At 37.0% G+C, this 22,877-nt stretch overlaps 1 protein-coding gene across 2 annotated transcripts in view; it reads left to right on the top strand.

Moving 5' to 3' along the window:
• The window catches only part of ext2 (exostosin glycosyltransferase 2), a 30,306-nt gene extending 7,903 nt beyond the window's left edge, over window positions 1-22,403 (top strand). The window contains exons 7-14 of one of the 2 annotated variants that reach the window (XM_051115272.1): window positions 806-899; window positions 6,217-6,348; window positions 11,190-11,379; window positions 14,793-14,959; window positions 16,532-16,675; window positions 16,858-16,986; window positions 20,473-20,555; window positions 21,205-22,403. In XM_051115272.1, the coding sequence (XP_050971229.1) occupies window positions 806-899; window positions 6,217-6,348; window positions 11,190-11,379; window positions 14,793-14,959; window positions 16,532-16,675; window positions 16,858-16,986; window positions 20,473-20,555; window positions 21,205-21,343 (1,078 nt within the window). In that variant the 3' untranslated portion in view covers window positions 21,344-22,403. The remainder of the gene's footprint in view (window positions 1-805; window positions 900-6,216; window positions 6,349-11,189; window positions 11,380-14,792; window positions 14,960-16,531; window positions 16,676-16,857; window positions 16,987-20,472; window positions 20,556-21,204) is intronic. The other variant, XM_051115271.1, reaches the window with a different exon arrangement.
• Window positions 22,404-22,877: the final 474 nt, after the last annotated feature.

Genomic DNA, 22,877 nt, shown 5'->3' with positions numbered 1-22,877 from the left:
TCAAATAGAAAGCAGTTCTTTTAGATAGTAAAAATATTTCAATTTTTTACGTTTTTTGCTGTACTTTGGATCAAAAAAATTCCTGCTTGGTGAGCCGAAGAGACTTCCTTTTTAAAAAAAAAAAAAAAAAAAAAAAAAACATTAAAAATCTTACTGGTCAAAACTTCTGTCTGGTAGTGTATGTTTAGCGCTTTTCACAATAAACACTTGTCCCACAAAGCTTTAGAGCCAATAAGACCTTAAAAGCCCGAATGGGTTGCAAGCTGTAGGTTGAGACAGGAGGCTTTTATTTTATTTACAGTAATTATGATGCATCTAAAATACAAACTATTAGGCTATTGCTGTTGTTATTAAAGTGCATATTGCAAGTTAAAGTTTTTTCCAAATAAATATATACCCTTGTATGAAAAAAACATATGATATATGTATGTATGTATAAAAATTATAAAATATAATATAATTTAATTTCAAAGTATAATTTCACATATTTGAAAGAAGTTTCTTATGCTCACCAAAGCTGCCAATTTATTTAAAATATACGGTAAAGACAGTAATGTTGTGAAATGTTACACTTTATGAACACTTTTTCACTTATGAAATTAACTTTCTTCTGTTTTAAAATATAAAATAGAAGCTAGAGCTGTTACTCCATTCTTCAGTTACACATAATCCTTCAGAAATCATTCTAATATGCCGATTTGGTGCTCTAGAAACATTTCTTACTGTTATCAGTGTTGCAGTATTAACTTTGTCACTTTGAAATCAAGTACATGAAATAGTCATTTGTGTGTTTTTGTATTTCCAGGGCGTCTGTTGTCATTCCAGAAGAGAAGTTGCCAGAGATGTACACTATTTTGAAGAGCATCCCTCACAGACAGGTGGAAGAGATGCAGAGACAGGTAAGAATGTGATTACACTTGGTGGTTGATAGGTCATTTTCAGTTCTTGGGTCAGTCCAAAAACCAAAAACAGAATTACAAATACACTTAGAGCAGTCTGACAACCCTGAGCCCTTTGTGACTGTTAGAAAATGGTACTAAATGTTGCCAAAACTGATGCAAACTGAATCCAGTTGCAACCGAGTCACGTTCAGATTAAATGCGAGCAATCCTCTCAGGTTTAATATAGGGTGAAGGCGAGGTTAAAGAAGTCACAACCTCTCTTCTTCTCCACTAACATTCTTTCTTCCCTTCAATGGAGTGCTAGCTCCGCTATGAAAATAACCGTTAGACAGGTGGGTTAAAGCCAAAAACAATATTCCTGCAAGTGTGTACTTTTGATTTTCTAAAGATGAAATTTCTGCCGCCATAGTAAATCATGATGAAAGCTAATTTTAAGTATTAGTGATGTATCTTTATCCAAACAAATTGTTAACCGCACACTTTCACTTAAATTTTTTTTCCCTTCAGCTTTTTCAGCTGTACACTTATGTTAAAGCTGCTTAACCACATGGAATGCGTGTAAAGAGATCTTTTGGTTTCACTCTGTAATAATTATGGTCAATATATTGCCATGTAGAAAACTATACGTTAGCCATAATTAATAATAATTGCATTCTGCTTCCATTGCCATTGGCTTCTTGAACAGTCTCAAGTTCTTTAGCTCAATGTTGAATATTTTGTGTGAGGAGAATGTTGTAGTTTAGTTCCACAGGTTTCTGGGTGGCGTTAAGACTTAGTGTGCAGAAACACATCTTGCCCTGGAATTATGACATGGCATGAAGCCAGTGAGATATCAGCCCACACTCGAACACATCTTGATTCACTCCTTTCTTACTAGCCTATACCACCTCCAGACAGCAGAGCGATTGTATGGCTGCCATTGTACAAAAGAACTGGTTCTTGATGTATACCTTACTTGGATTTAAGTAAAAAAAAAAAAAAATCCTAATACTTTGTTCTTGAACTTGCCAGAAGACAATCCTCTTGAACTTTCAGCGTAGGGCTGCATAAAATGCAGATGCCGCAAATAATATGAGACAGAAGTATTACAGACATTTGTGAGGAATAGGTGTAGTGGTTTCTGTCTGCATTTTGACCAATAGAGGGAGCAGCCAACTACTGTACTTCATGGTGTGTTCGCCAAGTCTGTCAGCCTAAGACTGTTTCTGACATTTCAACAAATTGTCTCATGTCCTTTTGCTGAATATAATGGGTTGTGCCCTCTGCACGGATGGAAGAGTGCTAGCAATGCACGGATCAACCGCATGGATGGCGCTGATGAGTTTGCGTGCATGATTTGCTCATGACAGTACTTTTGCCTAGTGGTAATTTAGTATTGTCAGCACATAGATTGATGTTTTTTGTTATATTGGCAGGGCAAATATACTGAAAAAATGTATGGCAGGAGAAGTATAGTCAAATTGCTGTATCAAATGACTCTTATGAGCCGGTTCTTTTTAGTGAACAAAACCATGCACGGCAACCAGTGTAGCTCAACTTATTTTTCATAACAACTCTTATGAATCTGTTATTTTTGTGAGTCATAACAATGATGCACAAGCTGTGTTGTCCAACTAGTTTCCAGAACGAATCAATTTTGTGAGCTCGCTCTTTTTGGTGTATGTCAACCATGCAGTTCAATCAGTTCCAAGTCCAACCTATTCCTAAACGAATGACTCAAATGAGGTGATTTTATTATTAAAAATATATTATTGAAGTTATCGTTGTCTTGCAATGAATAAATACAGGTCAAACATTTACATACACCTCAACTAAAATGTTAATTATTTTACCAAAATAAGAGGGATCATACTAAATGCATGTTATTTTTATTTAGTACTCACCTGAATAAGATATTTCACATAAGACGTTCATAGTCCACAAGAGAAAATAATAGTTGAATTTATAAAAAATGACCCAAAATTTACAAAAATTTATATACACTTGATTCTTAATACTGTGTTGTTAACTGAATGAGGTACATACACAGCTATGTTTTTTGTTTAGTGATAGTTGTTCATGATTCCTTTGTATGTCCTGAACAGTTAAACTGCCTGCTGTTCCTCAGAAAAATCATTCAGGTCCCACAAATTCTATGGTTTTCCAGCATTTTTGTGTATTTGAAGCCTTTCCAACAATAATTGTATGATTTTGAGATCCATCTTTTCACACTGAGGACAATTGAGGGACTCTAACACAACTATTTAAAAAAAGGTTCAAACATTCACTGATGCTCTAGAAGGAAACACAATGCATTAAGAGGCAGGGGGTGAAAACTTTTTGAATTTGCAGATCAGGGTAAATTCAGCTTATTTTTTTATCTTCTGGGAAACATGTAAGTATCTTCTGTCGCTTCTGAAGGGCAGTACTAAAAGAAAAAAGACATGATTTTTAGGCAAAATAAGAAAAATGTTCACCTCATCATTCTGTTTAAAAGTTTAAACACCTAGCTCTTAATACATCGTTTTGAAAAACCAAAGAATTTGTGGGGCCTGAAGGATTTTTCTGAAGAAATGTCTTATTCAGGTCAGTAACTTGCATTTTGTATGATCCCTCTTATTTTGGTAAAATAATTAACATTTTGCACATCCTGCTAGGTGTGTGTAAACTTTTGATCTCAACTGTATTTTTTCCTCAGAAGTACTAAAGGAGTCATTTGTGGAACTAGAATCATTTTGGAACCATAATCATTAAATTCTTTATGATTCCCATTTGTAGTTATTATAACAACAGTTATGTGTTATATAGAACAGTTTCTTATAAGATAAAGGAATGGTTCTTGTATGTTCAAGAGTGTAGCATAAGAACAACCATAAATGCGTCAGAAGAGCAGCCAGCGTCCTCCGTCTCTTGCCTCCTAATAAAAATTCTTGCAAGCGTTCAAACGGGGCGGGTTCAGTGCTTGGTGGGTGCGGTTTTCTCTCTGCGTTCTCCTGGTCGGAAAGGAAACTTTCATCACGAGCTGATTTATGGCCGGCTGCGCTCCCCTTGGGATCAGAAAGTCTTTTTGAATCCTCTTCCCCTCTCCATAAAAAGAAAAGCTGTTTTTGTGTAGTTGTATTTCTTTAAGGTTTAAGGGCCAGGCCCTTGGGGGCTGGTGGAAGGGGGGCCTCTGCGCTCTTCTAATGTGCTGAACTGAGTTCTGGGTTGGGTATATGACAACAAACACAGCAGCCAATGAAAAGATGTGCAGCGAAAGACCCTCACAAGCAAAAAAAAATAAAAAAATACCTTGCTGCGCTGTTCATTTCACTTGAGATTAACTGGAATGGTCAGAGGATTCCCTGATTTTAAATATGTTGCACAAACCTCTATTTCAACAAATGACATAATAAATCAATATTTAATTGTTGTTTTTAAAAGAGAGGCCATTAGCGCTCTCTGATGTTGTTCAATAATTGCCCCAGGAAAAAGTAGGAACGCCATTATTCTTGTTTTTTATATTCACCCTGGTCTCATTTGACTCTTTGTAGTTGGACCTAATCTGACACTGTTTGCGGTCAGGCCAGGTAATGAGGCTGCCTCTAGCATGCACTTGGTCGACCCTGTTAAAGAGAGCAGGGTCAAACAGGACCAGGAAGGGTGGAGCTGGGTCACTGCGGCATGGCGCCTCCTAGCAGGAGATAGCACTGTTTTATGGGTAATTAACTCTTATGTGCTTCTCGCCCCTCACTGCTGGAGCTTTGGGTTTGTTAATGGATCGACAGTGGAGGGAAAAGAGTGTGTGTTCTTGTATTGACAGATTATGTGATTATGAGAGTTAACTTCTTATTTGATAATGAAACTTTTTTTTTTTTTTTTTTTTTTTTTTTTTTTTTTTTTTAAACCTTCATGGTTTAATTGTTAAACTTTAAAGTCAAGTTGAATTTAGATAGGGCCCAATGATTTCTTCAATGCGGAAAACGCAGATGGAATCATGGAATCCAGTCATAAAAATTGAATTTACTGTTTAACGTGGAATGTCATGGAATTAGCGGAATTTCTGGATGAATAAATCGAAAGTAGCTCAGTACTCTTAAATCAAACTGCGATATGGGCTAGTGTCTGTGAATATTATGCCGCAAAAATGCTATTTAATTAATCCTGCATGTTCGTTTAGTACGCACGTACTGATGCTGGCAGTGTTTTCCACCTCAATATGTGGGTACATGAACATAATCTGTAGAATGGCTCTGAGAGTTACTTCATGAGCTTTTTACCGTTTCTTTTTAAAAAAAAAAAAACTATTGTCATCTAAAAAAGAAACAGAACCGTAAAGTTCTTTACAGCAGCCCGTCAAAATAAAAGAATAAAATTGCTGAATTGTGTAAGTTTTTTGGTTAATATTTTTTTATTTAACCATTAAAACAGAAAATAAAAAAAATAAAACGAAAGAAAAAAATGAAATCTTGAAAAATTACAGCTGAAAAAGCAGAATTTGGGGGGAAAATTTTTTTTTTTTAAGCATTTTGAAAAAAATAAAGGGCCCTATTTAGGTCAGCTATAAAAATTTGGTAGTAACTAGAAAGGTATAGGCTATTTTTTTTTCTCTAATGGTATTATGGATTTATTTTTCTAATTTTAGTTCATATATGCTGTCCAGTTCTAAAGTTTGGGGTCCAAACCAAGGCTGCATGTATTTGATTAAAATACTGTAAAAGCATTACTAAATAATTATTGTTTATTCTGTGATGGCAAAGCTGAATTTTCAGCCATTACTCCAGTCTTCAGTGTCACATGACCCTTCAGAATTCATTTTAACATGTTGATTTGGTGCCCAAGAAACATGTCATATTATCATATTATCAATGTTGAAAACTGGATTTTTAAAAAAAAATAGAACGTTTAAAAGAACAACATTTCTTTTGTATTCTATATTAATCAGCATTATAAAAGCATTCAAGAAACATGGCAAAAGTATAAATACATTACAGTCCCTGTGCTAGTGCGAAGTAAAATGACCTGACCTCTGCCCTTAAACTTTAGCTGCAGTCTCAGTGCCACTTGAGTGGAAAAGTTAAAAGACTGATAGTCTAAAGGGCTCATAACCGTCTGGAATGGTCCCTGCAGTCATGTCACCAGTCTTTAATGGGCTGTTTTGCCTTTGAAAGTGTGTCGGGGTCATAAAGGCACGAGCAGGATGGTGGGAGTTAAGGGATGTGAGAGGCCTTATCTTATGCCTTTGGTTTGTATCTTTCACATGGGTTTTGTGTGCTTATATATTTCTGTTTATCAGTATGTGCTTTGCTGCTGTTTTCACAAATATTTGAAAGTCATGCCATTTATTGTTCCCTAGGCCCGCTGGTTCTGGGAAGCCTACTTCAGCTCCATGAAGGCTATTGGCTTGACCACTCTCCAGATCATTAACGATCGCATCTACCCCTATGCAGCTCGTACCTACGAAGAGTGGAACAATCCTTTTGTAGTTGTAAGTATCATTTTTGGACCTTTTTTTATACATGAACACAATGAATTTCACCATTTAAATTTAGTTCTCCTCACATATTACTTATGACTGTTTCTTAGAGAAGCTAAATTTTCTCAAATTGACTATAGGTGTCTGTTCACACCAAGTCGACTACAACTAATTCACAAGGGTTATTTATTTTTAGCACTTCAAAATAATTAATACTATGTCTAATGCTGATTTTTAATCTTTCATTGGTGACTTTTTTGGAATACAGTGTATGGACATCTGAAAAGGGCGTTAAAACATTAAGTAGTGGGCTTGTACTTTTCAACTCCATGTTATTTTACATGGTGTCACTCATCAGTGACCGCAGACAGCTTTGTAAAGACATTGCACTTATGAGCTTCAGAATACTCCAGCATCACATGAAGGACACTTTTGAGCACAGCCCCCAGCTCGTGCTTTGCAGCATCCCAAAGAATGACTAATCCAACATTGTTTTTCCTTCACCTCATCTCTCTTTTTGTACACAGTCAAAGCTTGCTCCAGAAGTTCATGAGAGGTTTTGTTCCTTCTTTTTGTTGTTGTTCTTCTTTATCTTCACCAGTTCTCAGCATCACGCTACCATTCAGATCAAATGAAGGAATCCAGACTCTCAAGAGGCTAATAGTCCTGTCTCAGTTTGACTGCTAACATTACGGGAAATATTAAATACTTTCTGAATGTTCAGTAAAAACATGCTGAGCAGAATCGGAGCAGTACATAAATCGAGTGCATTTCTTGTTCTGCTTCCCTACATCCACCGGGACATAATTGAAAGCACATTTCCCCAGCTCTGCCTTAGGAGACGTCGTCAGGACAGGCAGCTTTTTGTGCTTGACTTCTGAGGGAACTCGCATTCATCCTCTGCTTACCAAACGCATGCTTTATGTTCCATCATACATTTATTATCTGTGAAGAATTCTTAACATCACTCGTTTTTGGGATGCCAGATCAGGTTTTTAAATGCCGAAATAACTGGAAAGGTTAATAGAGTTAAAGAAAATAAGCTACTGCTTGTAAACATGTATGCGCTTTATGTGTCCCGGTGATGAATACATTTCTCATCGTATTTCTCTCTGGCGTTGGAAGGAAGGCAGGCACTGTTCATTTGTTTGAAGGATGAAACTAAAGCAACGTGACCAGTGTCTGTTCCCGACAGTTCGAATCTGCAGGAAGCCGCTGCCACTTAGAATGCAGCTCTTATTTTAAGCCCGGTCTCTGTGATGTTAGCAATCGCTGCCCATCAGCTTCAATAAGAATCTGGAGGTAAATGTTCTGCGCACTGAGCCTTTGCAATTGAACAGGCGTCCATGCTTTCATCTGGGTTCCATTTTCGACTAATCCCAAAGCTGTACTAGTATGATCCCAGCTGCAAGACTCGCCAAGCCCCCTCGGCCCACATGAAACGGCCTGCAATCCCTCACCATCACTCGAGCCGCCTGTAACCTCTTCTTTTCACGTGTGACAAAAGAACTCTGGTGCCCAATAACAAGCTCCTCTTGAGTAATTGTACCTAACCCGCACACTTTCGTATTGGAGATCATAATAACGGCCTTGTCTTTAGGTGGTGAAATTTGTCCGTATGATGCATTTGAAAGTATAGATGAAGAGATTTAAATGGGACTTCTTGGCACCGCATTTCAGAGCTCGGAGAGTCTGGCTGGCTTTGGTTTGAGCAAATGTGCATTCACAGAAACAAGCCAAAAGTTGAGAACCCGGTCATTTACGGCTTGTTCCAAATAGCAGGTGAACACTCACTAACCGCAGGCAAATATTCTGGCGTTGACTGTCGGAATAAAAAATTAGTCTTGTTTTCCTGCTTATTTACTTTAACAAATCACAAAGGCTCAACATGCACCGAACCGCACTGGAGCCTGCCCAATTAGATCAGAGCATTCAGACCGCGCTTATACGCACCACACCCCAGTGTTCTTCTTTATTCATCTTACCACTTATATGTCACAGTGGTACTTTAATTATTTCCCCCTTTGCTTTTGGTGTCCGTGTCAGGCACCTCAAAGAAATTTCCATTGGCATATAAAGTTTGTTTTTTATTAGCAGGATGGTTGACTGATGTTGTACGAAGGACGGCTGTGTCCATGGTGACAGACCGTGGCGGACGCTGCGAGGGAGCTGGTTAACCACGGCTCTCTATTTGCGGGCACCTTCAGCAGCTGCTGGATAGGAGGGTGTAACGGGCCCTTGCTGTAGGCTATCAGCACCGTAGAATCTCTGCTTGCGGGTCTTATTTTGTGAGGCCTTTTTAGTTTTTTTAATCAGACACACGCCTTGATTAAAGGAAGTGTTATTAGTACTGTTATGAGGAAAATTTAAATGGAGGCCTCACACCAAAAGTGAGAATTTTACATAGACGAAGTGAAAGATTTGGTCTTTTTTTTTCTTTATAGGAATAAAAATGTAATTGGTTTCAGCTACAGTGTTTAGGATCTGTACACCAGATGCAAATAATGTTTCAGACTATATCTCTTCAAACCAGGTCTTCAAATTTATCCTTATGCATTGTTGAGGTTTTTTGGTGAGGGAAAAAGCTGTCTTCAAATTTAAACGGATAGTTCGCCCAAAAATGAAAATTCTGTCATTAGTTGCCCACCCATATGTCGTTCCAAACTCGTAGGACCTGTTCATCCTCAAAACATGAATTAAGTTATTTTTGATGAAATCCAAGAGCTTTCTGACCCTGCGTAGACCAAAAGTGAGAATTTTACATAGACAAAGTGAAAGATTTGGTCTTTTTTTTTTCTTTATAGGAATAAAAATGTCATTAGTTTCAACTACAGAGTTTAGGATCTGTACACCAGATGCAAATAATGCAAATAACTAAATCTCTTCAAACCAGGTCAAAATTTGTCCTTATGCATTGTTGAGGTTTTTTGGTGAGGGAAAAAGCTGTCTTCAAATTTAAACGGATAGTTCATCCAAAAATGAAAATTCTGTCATTAGTTGCCCACCCATATGTCGTTCCAAACCCGTAGGACCTGTTCATCCTCAAAACATGAATTAAGATATTTTTGATGAAATCCAAGAGCTTTCTGACCCTGCATAGACAGCAACGCAAGGCAAAGGCAGTTAAGGACATTGTTAAAATAGTCCATGTGGCATCTGTGATTCAACCGTATTGTTAGGAAGCTACAAGAATACTTTTTGCGTGCAAAAAGAACAAACATTTTCTTGACAGACAGAATTTTAATTTTTGGGTGAACTATCCCTTTAAAGTGAAGCATTCGTTTTTTATTTTTTTTACGTTTGAGTTGCACAAAGCTGTTTGTTATTTGTCGCTTTGCTTTGTGTCTCTTCTCTACTGACAAAGTAGAAGAGACCATGAACACTAAAGAAAGTCTGTGTACTCAGTCTGCGTTCAGTCCTTATCCTTCAGGCCAATAAACAGCAGTGTTCATGACCGCATCAGAGGCCCTTTAAGCACTCGCAGTATTTACTTTACAGCGTCACTTGATCTGGGCTCCAGTCCGTGCATCTTTGGGAGTTTACAGGCTGTTTTAAAGCGGGCCAGGAAGATGAGCCAAGCCCCACACTGGCAGGAGACAGCCACTGACGCCGATAGCGTCCCAGCACCCCTGCTTCACCCCGGTCCTGCCAGGACTCATCTGCACCCCTGCTGTACCAGAGTTCAAATTTTATAAAATGCAACTAAGGGATCCAAATAGAATCGTTATATACCCAAAAACTGAAAGAGTTTAGATCCAGTTTTATATATTTAACTATTTTTTATAAAATGCTCAACCCAAATAAGTATTTCCAGAAATAATTCAGTTTTATGAAGTGAGGAAAGGAGGGGTACAGAAGACTAATGTTGATGGTCTCTTGATGAGATTAAACATAGTAAGTTGATGTTGACTAGACTTGATGGTCATGACAATTGCTTGACAGTGGAATTAAGTTCTCAGTTTCTATACTTATTTTGTAGGAAGGGAAATATTAAAAGCTGTTGATGTTTTGACCAAGCTTCAGTGGATACCATATGTTTGCGTTTTGTTTTAAGAAGAACACCAGGAAGTTTAACGTTCTAATCAACATCAGATACATAACAGTTAACAGGAAAAGAATGGACGGATGCCATGGAATGACAAAGAGCCTGAAGCAAGGAAGTATTTCATTTAGCTCTTAATATCTGACCACAGTGTATTGGATCTTCACGTTGTCGTCTTCTGCTCTCTGCCAGATTTCACTTAGGTCAGTTAAGGAAAACATTCTGTCATAATCCATCCATTTTTTGAAATTTAGACTACCGCAAGGAATGTAGCACCTATGCACACAAAGCATTCAGCGGATTAAACTGCGATAGAAGTTTTGCAGCACCGTCACGATAGAAATGCTTTATTGGGTAGCTTCAAGTCTAGCTGTTGGTAGTTCTCTTGGTTATTGAAATAGAGATCCTGGCTTTTTTTTTTTTATTTATTTTTTTTCTTCTTCGTCTGAAGGGAAATGTTTAGGTGAATGTTTGGCGCAATGAAAGGTCATGGCATGCTGCTCCAGCTGTTTGTTAACTCAGCTCTAAACTTTGTTGGTTGTGCGCTCGACATTCCATGCCACTTTTAATCACCTACCCACCACTGCTGGTTATTAGCGTTCTCAGTAATCTTTAAATTTTATAGTCCATGCGTGTTTCCAAATAAAGCCATGTTTTGGCTAAGGCTGCTGGTTATCTTACTGCACTTCAAGTCATTAAATAACTCATGGAAAGTGCTTGGATTTGTTATAAAGATAAGAAAACAGATACACTGAATTGAGTTTCCCACTGATTTATTTAAATTGATTTTTTTTTTTTTTTATCTCAACAGAAATGGTCAAGTGTGAACAGTCCACTTTTCCTTCCTCTCATACCCCCACGTTCACCTGGGTTCACGGCTGTGGTGTTGACCTACGATCGAATCGAAAGTCTCTTTAGGGTCATCACTGAGATCTCCAAGGTGCCCAGCTTGGCCAAACTACTGGTGGTGTGGAATAACCAGAACAAGAGCCCCCCTGAAGGTTAGTGTCACATTGTTGTAGGAATGCATTATAGGGATGTAATGTTTCGGCCACTGGTTATATTTTGGCTATATTGGATATATTTTGTATATTTTTTATATATAATATATTTATATATTTAATTGTGCACGCTCATCTCCTCTATTTTTACTTTTAGATGACCTTTACTATTATGTTATACTGTTATACTATTTCCGCGATGTGGAAAACACGGACAGATTGTGGAATCCAGTCATATAAATTTAATTTACTGTATAACGTGGCATGTCAAGGAATCTTCCAAATTTTGGACGAATAAATCAAAAGTAGGTCAGTACACTTAAATCCACACGCAATATGGACTAGTGTCTGTAAATATTAAGCCATAAAATACTGTGTGGTATAATAATTTCTAGAACTGCTATGAGAATCACTTTTTTTACTGTTTCAAAAACTTCACAGCCATCAAAATAAAAGAAACTGTAACTGAGAAGTATATTACTTAATCTAATGACAGTACCAAAGGATATTGCTAAATATTTAAAGGAATATTTAGCAGAATTTATTTACCAGAAAAATATAAATGCACAACACAAGATTTCTGGAAAAAAGAAGTAAATAAAATAATATTAAAAATTTTTTTTTTTATTAGAGATGCTTTTAATTATTAAATTGAATAAAGCCATTACAGTTGAAAAAAATTAATCTAAAACACTGAATGTGGTAAAAAACAAAACTGAATTTGAAAAAAAAAAAAATAAAACAGAATAAAACAGAAAAAAAAAACATGAAATCCAGAGAAATTAAAATGGAAAATATATATATATATATATATATATATATATATGGAGAAAGAAATGGAATTTGGGAGAAAATAAAACTGACTTCATAGGACATTATGTAATACATATAAAGCTAATCTTTAAAACACCAACTTGAAAGTGAAAGTGACAACGTACTGTCAACTATGGTGACCCATAGTCGAAATTGGTCCTCTGCATTTAACCCATCACGAGTGCACACACACAGCAGTGAGAAGTGAACACACACGCACACTGTGAGAAGCCATTGCTCCAGCGCCCGGGGAGCAAGTGGGGTTCAGTGCCTTGCTCAAGGGCACTTCAGTCATGGTATTGAAGGCGAAAGAGTGCTGTTTATTCACAATCCCCAACTTCAATTCCTGCTGGTGCGGGAATCGAACCAGCGACCTTCGGGTTACAAGCCCGCCTCTCTAACCATTAGGCCATGACTGCCCTCAAAACTGCCCTCATAACTGCTCTCATAACTCAATAACTTGTTAAGTGTAAACCTTTGATGCTATTCACTTTTAACATTTACAATGATTGATTTTTAGTTTGGCACGGCATGAAGATAATTAATGACATTATGACAAATATTATTGATATCTGGCAAAACTTCAATATAATTTTGTACTCTGTCAGAATAATAAACTTATTTAGTTTGACTAAATGTGTTTTTTGACTATCAAATTGTTGAATTTGAAGAGAGAGTGTGACTAAATCTACACTGTTGTTCTGACAGCTCCAGTTATTAAAAAAAAAAAAAAAAAAAAAAAAAAAGAGAATGTGATGCTTGTATGAAATGCAGTTGTGCGGCTTTTACAAAAGACATGAAACTCCTGATATGGAACAGATGAATAAGCCAGTGAGTAGCCAAATCATGTTCCTCTTGAGGTTCGAGAATTGAAAGCATGATGTGCCTTGGTCTGTAGCCAAACCTCTCTGGTTTATCTTCAGATATGGAGTAAGAACCCAAGTGTTTGGTGCTGCCCCTGGCATGTAGATGCACGTGAGGAGGAATAGCAAAAATTTGGCTTTTCTCATTGACTGTCTGTGAGCTGTTAATATCTATGGATCCTATTACTTCTGACTAAACAAATTAAGTGTATTTTAATTCATCGTGATATATGGCCTGTTTTCACCAGACGTCCACCCTTAAACTTTATTGTCAAACCAAAAGGATCGCTTTCCATAGCGGTCTCCCTTTTCCTACAGCTGTGGTCAAATTTATGGTGCATTAGACATGTCCAAATAAGCTGATATTAGTAGTTATTTATTGTAGCTCTGCCTTTAATGATACTGCTTAACAAGGCGATTAGGTATGCATCTGTTTATGGAAAAAAGCGGAATGGGAAATTAAATATATCCTCTCCATAGATTTGAGTAATGCCATTATTAAGGGAAATACTTTGAGGTAGACTAATGATTCGCTGTTGCCTTTGATTAGAGGCGTCAGTGAAGCCAGGCTCAAGCTTTTGTGACCTATTAGAATTAATAAGGTCTGTTCACGGGTCAACCTGGGGCTCAGGCTCTGATGAGGATGGATTTCCTCCACACCCTTGTCCATTGCTGATTATGTTTGTTTATTTCGAACAGCCTTAGCTGCCTAAGTCCGGACTGTCATTTTAATGAGGTGCTGGCCATTTCTGACAATAGGACTGCGTTTGGGGAGTTTCTCAATTGGCTTAATACTTGGACGGGAGGAGAGCTTTTATATGGTGGTGTCACAGGGGATATAATTTGCTAAAGCTCTTTTAAAATGTTCGTACATAAAGTACAGCCCAAGTGAAATTTCAGTACAGGGCAAGGAAGTGATTACAGGCCATTAAAAAGCATTCACACAAGTTGACTCAGTCGAGGTTCCTGCTTATTCTTATGCTGCAGATTTATGATGTGTTAACGTCTAAGTTTGTGCATTGTGCCGCTCTGGATTACGCCGGTTAGTTTTAGTTGTTAAAATGTTACTTGTCTTTGTGGTCCATCTTGTCGGTGTTTGTTTCTGTCTTTGTTGAATCTTCTCTGCCAGGCTTGGATGTGGTGACAATATCAGCTTACTTGCATGTGAAGATCTGGCTCTTCTTTCAGCCTTTGTCTGAGGCCAGAGAGGTTTTCCGGCAGTTAGGAAATAGTTTTTCTTTTCTTTTTTTTTTCCCCCCTTCATAGTTTGTTGTGTGATCTTGTGAAAGTACACTGTAGGCTGAATTGCGTCGACCTAACGGAGATGAGCTCATACCAGATCTCCTGAGATTTCCAGGGTCTGTACCCCTGCTTTGGGGTAGCGGGATAATTGCAGACTCCCTCAGTCTTAGGGTCTCTGTGTTTGAGTTCCAATAGACTTTCTCTCATCAGTTTTATTAGGTGACACTGTGTGTGCCATCTGTCTTCTGCGTGCTCTGAACTCCTCCCAAGCTCTTACACAACTGAAAATAAAGAGCGTTGTCTCTTCTGCCTTGAGAAGAATGTAAGTGTGGTCAGATTCATATGTGCTTTTACTCAGTGATGTGTTTAGACTTATCCACCCACGCTCTCTTTTCCACAGTTGCTGCCATCTCTCATAGTTTTTCATCTTCTCTGAAACTGACAGTGTATTATTATTAGCTCACTGTTTTCTTTCTCTCCTTCTTTCTGTAACAGAGTCACTCTGGCCCAAAGTCGCAGTACCTCTTAAAGTGGTTCGCACCAAAGAAAATAAGCTCAGCAATCGCTTCTTCCCGTTTGATGAGATCGAAACAGAAGCTGTCCTGGCCATTGATGATGACATCATCATGCTGACCTCAGATGAGCTGCAGTTTGGATACGAGGTAATAAAAGCACTGAATCCTGATTTGCGTACTAATACTTACTACAAAAAATATGTACTACAGTGAAGGTTTAGTATAAACGGGTAGCTTGAAGCAAGTCAAGCTGCATGAAGTCGCAAACCAGTCCTCTTTCATAGCACATATGCTGTTCAAAAGTTTGGGGTCAAGAATTTGAAAGAATTTTTTTTTTTTTTTTTTGTTAATTTATTGTTTTCCACTAGGGAAGCATTAAATTGAAAAGTGACAGTAAAGACATTTTTAATGTTGCAAAAGATTTCCACTTCAAATAAATACTGTTCTTCTGAACTGTTCTTTTGGAAAAACAATTGTCAGTTTCCACAAAATATTAAGCAACTGTTTTCATCATTGATTATAAATATTTCTTGAGCTTCAAATGAGAAATACTAGAATGGTTTCTGAAGGATCAAGTGACACTGAAGACTGGAGTTACGAAAATGTGAAATTTTTATGAGAAAAGTATTTTAAATTGTAATATTAATTTGAAATACTACTGTTTTTACTGTGTTTTTTGTTGATTTTGCCTAAATATCAAATTTCATTTAGTACTGCCCCTCAGAAGCTACAAAAGATACTTACATTAAATGCAAAAAGTTTTCACCCCCCAGCTCTTGATGCATTGTTTTTCCTTCTGAAGCATCAGTGAGTATTTGAACCTTCTGTAATAATTGCTGAGTTTTTTTTTTTTTTTTTGGCATCTGGTGCCTTTTCTCCCTTAGTTTGGTTTGTGTAGGAACAAAACAGACAAACTACAGGTTTGAAAATGCCTTGAAATCATTCAGACTGAAAGAAATGTTAATATTCTTAGTCTGCGTATGACTTACAGATTATCGCACTGGATGACCACCATTTTTCTTGACAGTTAAGTGGATTCGATTGAAGTAGTTGCCTAAATTGACAGTATTTCCAGAGGTTGTATCTGGGGCAACTAGGGATTAATCATCTTCCCCACATGCACAACAATGATAGAGCAGAACTGTGATCCCAGTACCTCTTAGGGTCACTTCTACTTAAAGTTGAGCCTATATGCAGTGCAGGATTTGTGATCCATCCTCTATTGCCTGAATCTGTGCTCGGCATCTCAAAGCATTCCCTTATGGTTGAAGGCTCTATTTTTATAATTTAGCTTTTTTTTTTATAAATATGAAGGATGACAGGTCAAGCAATGCTGTCCATGGCTACAGGCTTGCCTTCAACTCACCTGCAGGCATTTATACACTATTGAGAGAATGAAGTGTAATTTATGGATAATTGTATGAAATGGAAGACAGCTTTAGACATGGCTGCCTGGCTAAAACACTAGCTGCTTTTGCTACTCTGAAATGACATTCAAGAATTTCTACATCATATCCTGTAGGCCTGCCTGTCATTTTTGGGATTAACAAACCGTTAGACCTAAACTTCATTGGTTTAACCTTTGATATTCAAGGTTTACTGTTCTTTGAAGTCAGGATTATCTAAAACAACTCTAATTGTTGAATAGTTGACTGATCCTTTATGGTCTTAGATTTTGTGATGGGTTTATCTTATGCCTCAGATGTGTTCTGTGTGCAGGTATGGCGTGAGTTTCCAGATAGACTTGTTGGATATCCCGGACGGCTCCACTTATGGGACCACGAAATGGGCAAGTGGAAATATGAATCTGAGTGGACCAATGAAGTGTCAATGGTGTTGACTGGAGCTGCGTTCTATCATAAGGTAAAGCACAAATCCATCATAGACCTGCTACTTTCCAGGGTTGTCCTCAGCCAAAATCTTGTTAATGTCCCTGTCCTCCCTTTATGGTGTCTCTTAGAGATCAAGAGAGGTTATTGTCATTTGTAATTCAAAATTATTTGTTTCTCGTGTTGTTTTGACATCAGTTTATTTTTCCTTTCCAGTACTTCAACTATCTCTACACATACAAAATGCCCGGGGACATTAAGAACTGGGTGGATGCTCATATGAACTGTGAGGATATTGCCATGAATTTCCTTGTGGCCAACATCACTGGCAAAGCCCCAATAAAGGTAACATAACCGCAGAGTATGATATGGTCCATTGTGTTCTGATAGTCTCTGATTGTTCTGGTTCTGCAACTACTTTGGAGGGAATCAAATGGGCCATATTATGGAAAACCAGATTTTTCTTGCTTTTTTGAAAAAAGAATACACAACGCTCAAAGCTCCTTCTTTTGTCCACCCAAATCACTAGTGGAAACTAATGTCAAAAGTCAAAATCTTCACAGTATTGATATTTCCTACATATACTACCATTCAAATGGTTGGGGTCAGTAAGATCCTTCAGAAATCATTCTAATATGTGACTCTAGACCACAAACCAGTCATAAGGGTCAGTTTCTTGAAAGTGAGATTTATACAGCATCTGAAAGATTTCCATTGATGTATGGTTTGTTAGGATACAACTATTTGAAAATCCCGAATCTGAGGGTGCAAAAAAATCTAAATATTGAGAAAATCGCCTTTAAAGTTGTCTAAATGAAGTTCTTTGGAAAACATATTACTAACCAAAAATTAAGTTTTTATATATTTACGGTAGGAAATTGACAAAATATCTTCATGGAACATGATCTTTACTTAATATCCTAAAGATTTTTTGCATAAAAGAAAAACCTATCATTTTAACCTATACAATGTATTTTTGGCTATTGCTACAAATATTCCCATGCTACTTAAGACTGGTTTTGTGCTCCAGGGTTACATATGCTAATTTGGTGTTTAAGAAACATTTCTTCTTCTTATTATTATTATTAATGTTGAAAACGGTTGTGCTGCTTAATATTTTTGTGCAAACTGTGATCACTTTTTCCAGGATTGATAAATAGCAAGTTCAGCAGCATGTATTTGAAATATAACCGTTTTGTTGTAACATTACAAATGACTTTATTTTCATTTTTATCAATTTAATGTGTCCTAGCTGAATAAAAGTATTAATTTCTTTCAAAAACAAATATTACTGACCCCAAAACTTTTGAACTGTAGTGTAATTCTGTTTGTACAGTGAGGAAACCAAATCCCATCATATTTATTTAAGACTGCAAGCTCATAACTCTTGTGAAATGTATTACTTGTCTCGTAGCACTTGGGATTCAACAGTAGTCTTGTGTTGTCATAAAATAAATAAATAAATAAATAATATTGCAGATTATTAGGGCTTTTATTTAAGTCAGACAGGTTGACAAATAGATCATGATTAACTGCTTTTGTTAAAAAAAAAAAAAAAAACACATACATTAAGAAAAAATACATTATCCCTTAAAAATCTATGTGGGCGTTTCCTAAAAGAATGTGGGCATTCTGACAGTGTTCCCTGGAGCTCTGTCTCTGATCAGCTTTCGCCTTTTTCCTCCAGCCTCTGCAGACTGTAGTCTACAGTGACTCTGTCCAGGTGCTGTTCGGCCTGTAAAGTCCTGGCCTTAACCTCTGTTATCTGGATGTCACTGTCTGCCTCTCTCCTGCACGCTCTGTTTTTCTAAGCTCACTGGGGCACATTCATTCTGCAGGCAGTTACGCTGTGAACCTTCTCCCCTCTCTCCTCCACATCCTCACATCACCCACACCTCCCAGTGCCCCAACCCCGCGCTCCCACTGTGGAGAGTGTCAGTCAAGTGTGCGTGTGTGTTGTTGAAGGAGGGATGGTGCAGAGGGGTCGTACATCATTCGTCTAATGAGTGTGGCAGATACGCTAGTTTAGCTAGGCCACGGGCACGGACGGCTCTCTCATTACATCTGACTTATATGACCTGTCATCAAGTCATCTCCTCCCACTCAGCTCCCAAACACACACACACGCACTTCACAGAGGCCCATCATTGCAGGCCCAGCTCATTATTAAACAACCTTATCAATGCTGTGTCAGATTTTGTTGTTTTTTAATATGAGGAGTGTGTCATGATTTTTCAGCCTTAAATTGGGAGCTACAGACACATGTAGGTCAGGCAGTTATTTTTTGTTGGCGACCGCTTTGAGCTAAGAACAGATAAAATGCTTGTAGAGTTTTACACTGAATAAAAATGGAAGGTCTCTGCTTTCTAATTATCTCTCTAATGATATACACTGCCGCCCAAAAGTTTGGGATCAGTAAGATTTGTAATGTATTTTTTTAAGAATTCTCGCTCATCAAGACTGCATTTACTTGATCAGAAATGCATTAAAAAACAGTAGTATTGTAAAATATTATTACAGTTTTAAATAATGGTTTTCTATTTTAATCTTCAAGTCAATCTTCAGAAATCATTCTAATATGCTGATTTACTACTTTTATTATTAAAGTTGGAAACAGTTGTGCTGCTTAATATTTTTTGGAACTTGTGATTCTTTTTTTCTTTGAATAAAAAGTTAAAAAGAACAACATTTATTCAAAATATAAACCTTTCGAACAATATAAGTCTTTGTGTTTATATTTTTTTTATTTTGTCAATTTAACACATCCTTAGTGAATTAAAAGTATTAAAAAAAAAAAGAATAAAAACTTTCAAATTGTAGTTTATATTGTTACAAAAGATTATTTTAAATAAATGCTGTTCTTTTATGCCTTTTTTATTTATTAAAGAATCCTGAAAAAGTATCACAGGTTCCAACTAAATATTAAGCAACACAACTGTTTTCAACATTGATAATAATGATTTCTAATGGATCATGTTACACTGAAGACTGGAGTAATGATGCTGAAAATTCATCTTAGCAACACAGGAATATGTTACATTTTAAAATATATTCACATAGAAAATGGTTATTTTATATAATAAAATAATATTTCACAGTATAACAGTTTTTATTCTGTATTTTTGATTAAATAAATGCAGCCTTGATGAACATAAGAAACCTTTAAAAAAAACATTAAAAGTCTTGCTGATCCCAAACATTTGAACAGTTAAACTCGTAACAATTTGCTTCTGTGAATATTTCAAACAATTTTCAGGCATTTTTGACAGATTTATATATATAAAAAAGACATGAATAAAAATAAATAAACAAATACGTTTGTTACGGAGTCTTTGTATTTAACAATATATTTACAATCTAGCTGTATACTTTTCAACGTTTTTTTTATTAAATATAAAATTGCCAAAAAAAAACAAAACAAAAACAAATGTATACAAGGTATCTTACGGAACAGTGTATCTCAACTCCAGTCCTACTTGGGACCCAATTCCCAGAATGTTTAGAAGTCAAAAGTCTGAGTTGAATCTGATGTGAGACATCTAAAACCATCTGGTTGGTGGGTCACCAGGACTGTAGATAATGAGAAACATTGTTGTAGGGCATACCAGACTGACTCGTGGGTATTTATGGAAAGGTGAAAAAACACCAAAATGTCAAAATTGTAAATCTGCTATGACTAAAAAATTGGTCAGACCAAAAATGTTTTTTTTATTTTAGGATTTACTTTGTAAGATGGACTCAAATAACTACAACAGAACACAACTTCACAATAAAACTGACTTGGTTAAAACAAATCAAATACATAACATTTGTGTTTCTCTCGTTCTCTAGGTTACTCCTCGGAAGAAATTCAAATGCCCGGAGTGCACAGCCATTGACGGGTTGTCCTTAGACCAGACACACATGGTGGAGAGGTACAGTATAAACAGGGATTCCCTATTGTTGGGTAGAGGGGGCTCTGGCAGCATCCTTGGCATCTGAAACACATTGTGGGTTTAACCAACAATTGGCTCATTGTAGCACAGCACAGGAGATACTTTCCTGTGCTCTCAGATCAAAACATTCAGATTCACTGGACCTTACAATAAAATGTTCCTTCTCAAAGAACTGTGACTTTCCTCTCTGTCAGAGGTTCACCACAAATCATTGATTCATTCTGTGTTTCAATTCAAGTATGGACCAGCCGAAGCATGCATTAGAAAGCCTTGAAATGATTTTCCTTGAAAATCACAACCGTTTCCTCATCCGCTGAAGCATAATCAGTCTTGATGATTGGTTTCATACATCCAAGCTTTGTTTGAGGAATTAAAGCAGCCGAAGCTGTCTGCGAGAGAGTGTTTGACCTTGAAGTGAATGTGGAGTGGTAGCAGCCAATCAGGGACTCCGTTGACTGCTGAACCCTTCCAGGGGTCACACTTGTTTAGATTGATGAAGGGGTTCCTGCCTCTGGTTATGCTTCTCTCTCGATACGTTTCCTGTCATAAGTGCAGGGTCCTGGGAATGCCAGGCATTTTGTTTCACTTTGTCCTCCACTCTTTCAGCCTCTTTCTTTTTCCTTTCCAGGTCTGAGTGCATAAACAAGTTCGCCACCGTGTTTGGCACCATGCCTCTGAAGGTTGTCGAGCACCGTGCCGATCCTGTACTCTATAAAGACGACTTCCCAGAGAAACTCAAAAGTTTCCCCAACATTGGTAGTCTGTGACACTACCACAACTTTCTTTCACCACTTTTATCTCTCAAACAGGCTATGGGAACTCCAGGATTTCTCTCTCCCGTTCTGTATCTGACCTATTGACTTTCGAGGAGTGCCGTTCCATTAGTGGTGTAATGGGAAATTATGCACTGTATAACTTATTATCATGTTTTCACTCTTGAGGATGGTTGCTGAAGCAGGACGGTACATCGAGTCGGATGATAATTTCTGTGAGGACATGTCAGAGCTTGGCTCGGTCTTAAATCTTCCTTGTGGTTGACACTATATCTGTTTGATGAAAGTGAACGCATAGAGATGAATCACAGCCCACTTGTTAATAGTGGAGGATATATATATATTAATGTAATTTTACATTTATAGTTTAACTCATTATTATTTTTTTTTTAAAGATATGCATTACGCTGAACAAATTGTAGCATAACTTGAACTGAATATCTCAGATGTTGGGTTGGGGCCATTAGTTTGTACGTGAGATATTGTTTTGCACAGTCACTGTTAGTGATTTTAATTCTACGGTTTGAGTTATATCAGTTTGACATTTCATTTTATATTCGGTTGCTGACTTTTTGAATGTTGCTGGAGTAAAAAAAGTATTTTATATAAATGTTCCCTATTTAGTTCAACTCTTGTCTGCCTAATTAAAGCATATTTTGGGTATTACTAGATATTAAAAGACAATATTTGCAGAGTTATATACTGTACAGCTGATAACAATATGGTTAGATGCCATGAAGTTGCAAAGAACTCATTCTCAATGTATTCTAGTCACATTTCTTTTTGATATCTTCATTTGTTTGAACCGTTTTGTTTGTTTTTTACGTTAAGATGTATTATATGTAATAAACAGAGTGTGGAAAAAAGAAATACTTAATTTAGAGATGTGCATTTTGACTATGAAAGTACTTTTTTTTCTATATACATGCATTTTTGACCATTGCATTGCATCTTGGTGTTTTTATAGCATCTCGCAATGTGAGTGTGGCATTTTTAAAATGGTTTGTTTAACAAAATTAAACAAAAAATGTTATACAAGAACATTAATTTGGTTTCAACAAGTTGCATTTAATAAGGCCCCATTTCTGCACATTTTTGTGTATTCGCTGCTGGAGTTTGGTGCGAAATGTTCTGAGGTTTTCATGTTCATTATTGTTTTCATTCCTGTCACTTCCGAGTATTCAGATTCTCATGCTCACCCCTAATTTGATGGTATGTTGACTTAGTGTGGATTTTGGATGAATTGTCGTCTTTTTTTCCAGCTGCCTCTGTTGTCTGGGCCCAGAAGCAGATGTCTGAGCGCTTTGAGTGATTTAGGTTCAGAAGCCTGCACGTCTGAGATAAATTCATTTCATCTCCATGGGGAGTGAACTTGTGAAGAGAAATCTATTCCTGTTCTGACTCTTCCTGCATGAAGAAAGTGAAAATCTGGTAAGGAAATTTCAGCAACATGTTAAGTATTGGAAATGTCATTGTATGACCAGTTACACACAGAGAGCCAGATTGTCTGCAGCTTGGGAAGTGTTTT

The sequence above is a fragment of the Labeo rohita genome, chromosome 7 (genome assembly GCF_022985175.1).
Source record: "Labeo rohita strain BAU-BD-2019 chromosome 7, IGBB_LRoh.1.0, whole genome shotgun sequence".
Lineage (NCBI taxonomy): Eukaryota > Metazoa > Chordata > Actinopteri > Cypriniformes > Cyprinidae > Labeo > Labeo rohita.
The sequence above is the reverse complement of the archived record's forward strand: the minus strand, read 5'-3'. Positions and strand labels throughout refer to the sequence as shown.